This window comes from Neophocaena asiaeorientalis, unplaced genomic scaffold, assembly GCF_003031525.2.
Source record: "Neophocaena asiaeorientalis asiaeorientalis breed wild unplaced genomic scaffold, Neophocaena_asiaeorientalis_V1.1 scaffold742, whole genome shotgun sequence".
In the NCBI taxonomy this organism is placed as follows: Eukaryota; Metazoa; Chordata; class Mammalia; order Artiodactyla; family Phocoenidae; genus Neophocaena; species Neophocaena asiaeorientalis.
The window spans coordinates 605,953-608,779 of NW_020173724.1; the positions used below are offsets into that span (position 1 = coordinate 605,953).

General features: G+C 57.8%; 1 protein-coding gene across 1 annotated transcript in view; it reads left to right on the plus strand.

Annotated features, from left to right (window-relative positions):
* The window catches only part of RNF187 (ring finger protein 187), a 2,693-nt gene extending 103 nt beyond the window's left edge, over positions 1-2,590 (plus strand). The window contains exons 2-4 of the mRNA XM_024750699.1: positions 1,156-1,248; positions 1,438-1,659; positions 2,250-2,590. Of these exons, the coding sequence (XP_024606467.1) occupies positions 1,180-1,248; positions 1,438-1,659; positions 2,250-2,252 (294 nt within the window). The 5' untranslated portion in view covers positions 1,156-1,179 and the 3' untranslated portion in view covers positions 2,253-2,590. The remainder of the gene's footprint in view (positions 1-1,155; positions 1,249-1,437; positions 1,660-2,249) is intronic.
* Positions 2,591-2,827: the final 237 nt, after the last annotated feature.

The window sequence follows — 2,827 nt, forward strand, 5'->3', positions numbered from 1 at the left end:
TGCGCAGAACCCTTTCTCCCATCCCTGGACGGTGCCTTGTTCCCTCATTCCCTACCCCCAGAAGTTGCTTCCTCTCCACTCCCCTACCTTCGGAAGGGATCCAGTCCCCCTTCCCCCATCCCTGGACAGTGCCCTTTCTCCACATCGTCCCCCGCTTCCCCCCAGGATGCCCCTGCCGCCTTCTCAGTGTTGTACTGACCTGCCCCCCCCCGCAGGGGCAGACGGTCCTGCTGTGGGCCCCGCCCCCATGCCTTGCCCCTTTTGTGTTACTGCCCTGCCCCTGGCGTGACGTCACGCTATGGTAGCCCTGCCCCCACGAGCAAAGTCCCCTCATAGGGGACGGGGCCTGAGGCTATCGGCCCCTCTGGAGTCTTGTGCGCCCCCTTCCTATTCCGTCTTCTCCCGAGTCCCTTAACCTACTTTGTTCTGGAACCTTTTCCACTGTGCTTTCATCCGTTACATGTGGCACTTGATTCTGGGTCGGAACCCGCCATCGGAGAGTCTGGTCACAGCTGGGGTCTGGGGATCCCAGGGACCCGCTGTGTGTGTGGTGGGCTCAACTTTATTTCTTAGAGAATAAAGACAGCCAGGCCCCTGGAGTGGAAACAGTGTGGTCCCTGCCCACCAGAGGGGAGAGAGTAGCACGTTTGAGGGTACATGTGTCAGGGGTTGGGTCCTGGGGTCTGCTGGGTAAACAGTGGAGTGTAGCATCCAGGGGCTTGCTTGGGGCTAGAGCATGTGGCCAGGGGACTGGTGTTGGTCTTTCCTCCTGGTGAAGGACCCCACCTATCCAGTCAGTGCATGGAGCTGGGCAGGCCCTGGGTGTGGCCATCCTCACCCCAAAGAGACCACCCTCCATCCCTACGCTGGGGACAGTAACACTAGGGACCCCAATGGATGGTCTTGTGTACAGTTAACCCTGTTGGATTCTTAGCACAAATATTTCTCTCAGACTGGAGAGAGCATAGTGGGTCACTAAGACCCCCCTCTCTGGTGCCTGCAGGGTTTTGAGGTGTCTGGTGGGCCAAGACCATGAACTGAGGCCTCTGGACCGTCAGGGGATTCTGGTGGTGCATTGTCCCTCTGGACTGGGCTTAGGTGGGCCCCAGACCTTCAGAAGTGGCCACACACCCCATAACCAGCATCTCTTTCCAGGAGAACAAGGGATCTGTGGAGATCATGAGGAAAGATCTGAACGATGCTCGGGACCTGCATGGCCAGGCTGAGTCTGCCGCTGCTGTGTGGAAGGCAAGTGGGGTGGGGTTGGAGTCCATGTGAACAAGGAAGCGTGGCTGTGTACCCTGACCTTATTTGGCAGGGCGGTCAGGGGACTCTTCTCCCTTGAGGTGGTCGGTGGTGGGGTGGTGGTGGTGGTGGGGTGTCTCGGGGTAGCCCGAGGACACGGGTATCCCTCCCTGCCACCCACCCATCCTGTAGGGACATGTGATGGACCGGAGGAAGAAGGCCCTGACTGACTACAAGAAGCTTCGGGCCTTCTTTGCTGAGGAGGAGGGGCGCTTCCTGCAGGAAGCAGAGAAAGAGGAAGGGTCCCTGGACGACGAGGATGAGGACCCAGCGGAGAGGTTCAGGTCCCTGCTGCAGGCTGTGTCGGAGCTGGAGAGGAGGCACCGCAACCTGGGCCTCAGTATGCTGCTCCAGGTGGGCACCCTGTCCTGGTGGCCAGGGGAGTGCAGAGGGGGCACAGATTCAAGAATTAGCAAGGTGGTAGCTTACCAAGAGAGAAGCCTTTAGACCGCTGCCTGGTTTCCATTTGGGGCTGAATTTCAGGAATGAGTAATCCAGGAGACTCTCCATCTTCCATGTGGGAAGAAACATTTGCAGAGAGGGGGGACTTGCATCCCAATATTGAAGCACTGGGCCCCTGCCCTGTCCTGGGGCTCTACACGTAGGAGATGGCTCTGAGGTCAGGAGAGGCAGGGATCCTGGCGAGGATGGTGGTTGCCATGCCCTCATCCTGAATGTCCTTTACACCGTGCCCTGAGGCTTTGCCTAAATCTGGAGATTCTGGGCTCTTGGCAACCCTGAGTCTGAGCCAGGAGCCAGCAGCCTCTGTCTTCCCTCCTCTGAGCTGAGAGGTGTCATTACACTTCTGGCAATACTGGTTAATCAGCTCCAAGTGGGTGGTGACTGTGGGTGAGGAGACGTGTGGGTCTGCTGGGGCTGGGTTCTCCAGTCACCTGGCTTCCAGGATAGAGGCTCCCTCACTCCTTCTCTCTCTTCCCATGCAGTGATGTGCTGCTTGCCCAGGCACCGGGCAGAGGAAGCTCGTTCCATCCCTGGCCTGAAGCAGCTCCTCCATCCGCCTCCTTCTGGACCCCCCTGTCATCCTTCAAGACACCCCAACCCTGAGTGTCTTCTCCTAGGTGTAGATGTGGGCTGCGAACTCTCAGTGCCCACCTTGAGTCGCTGAAGACAGTGCTCTTCAGAAGAGTGTTTGTGTTCCCTTTTCCTCTAGGTGTTCATGTTTCTAGGCTATAAACATTTCTCTGTAGAGATCTGTATTGGGGGTAAGTTAACCTAAGTGTATCCCAACTCCATAAAGTTCTTTTCGCTGCCCCAAGTCTTGTCAGATTTGCCGGGGTCTCCATGAGCTGTGGTTGTCATCTCCAGGAGGCCTGGGCTGTCCAGACCTGACACCTGCCCCATTTAAATGCAGCCTGTAACGGGGCTGCTCCACCAGACCTGCACACCCAGGCCCACAGACCCCCACCCATGCATTGGGCATAGCAGTTAAGGTTAAATTTGGGGTGAGTGTCAAGGGAAAGGAGTGTTCAGGGTGCCTGGGTGGGGAGGGCGGGCAGATCAG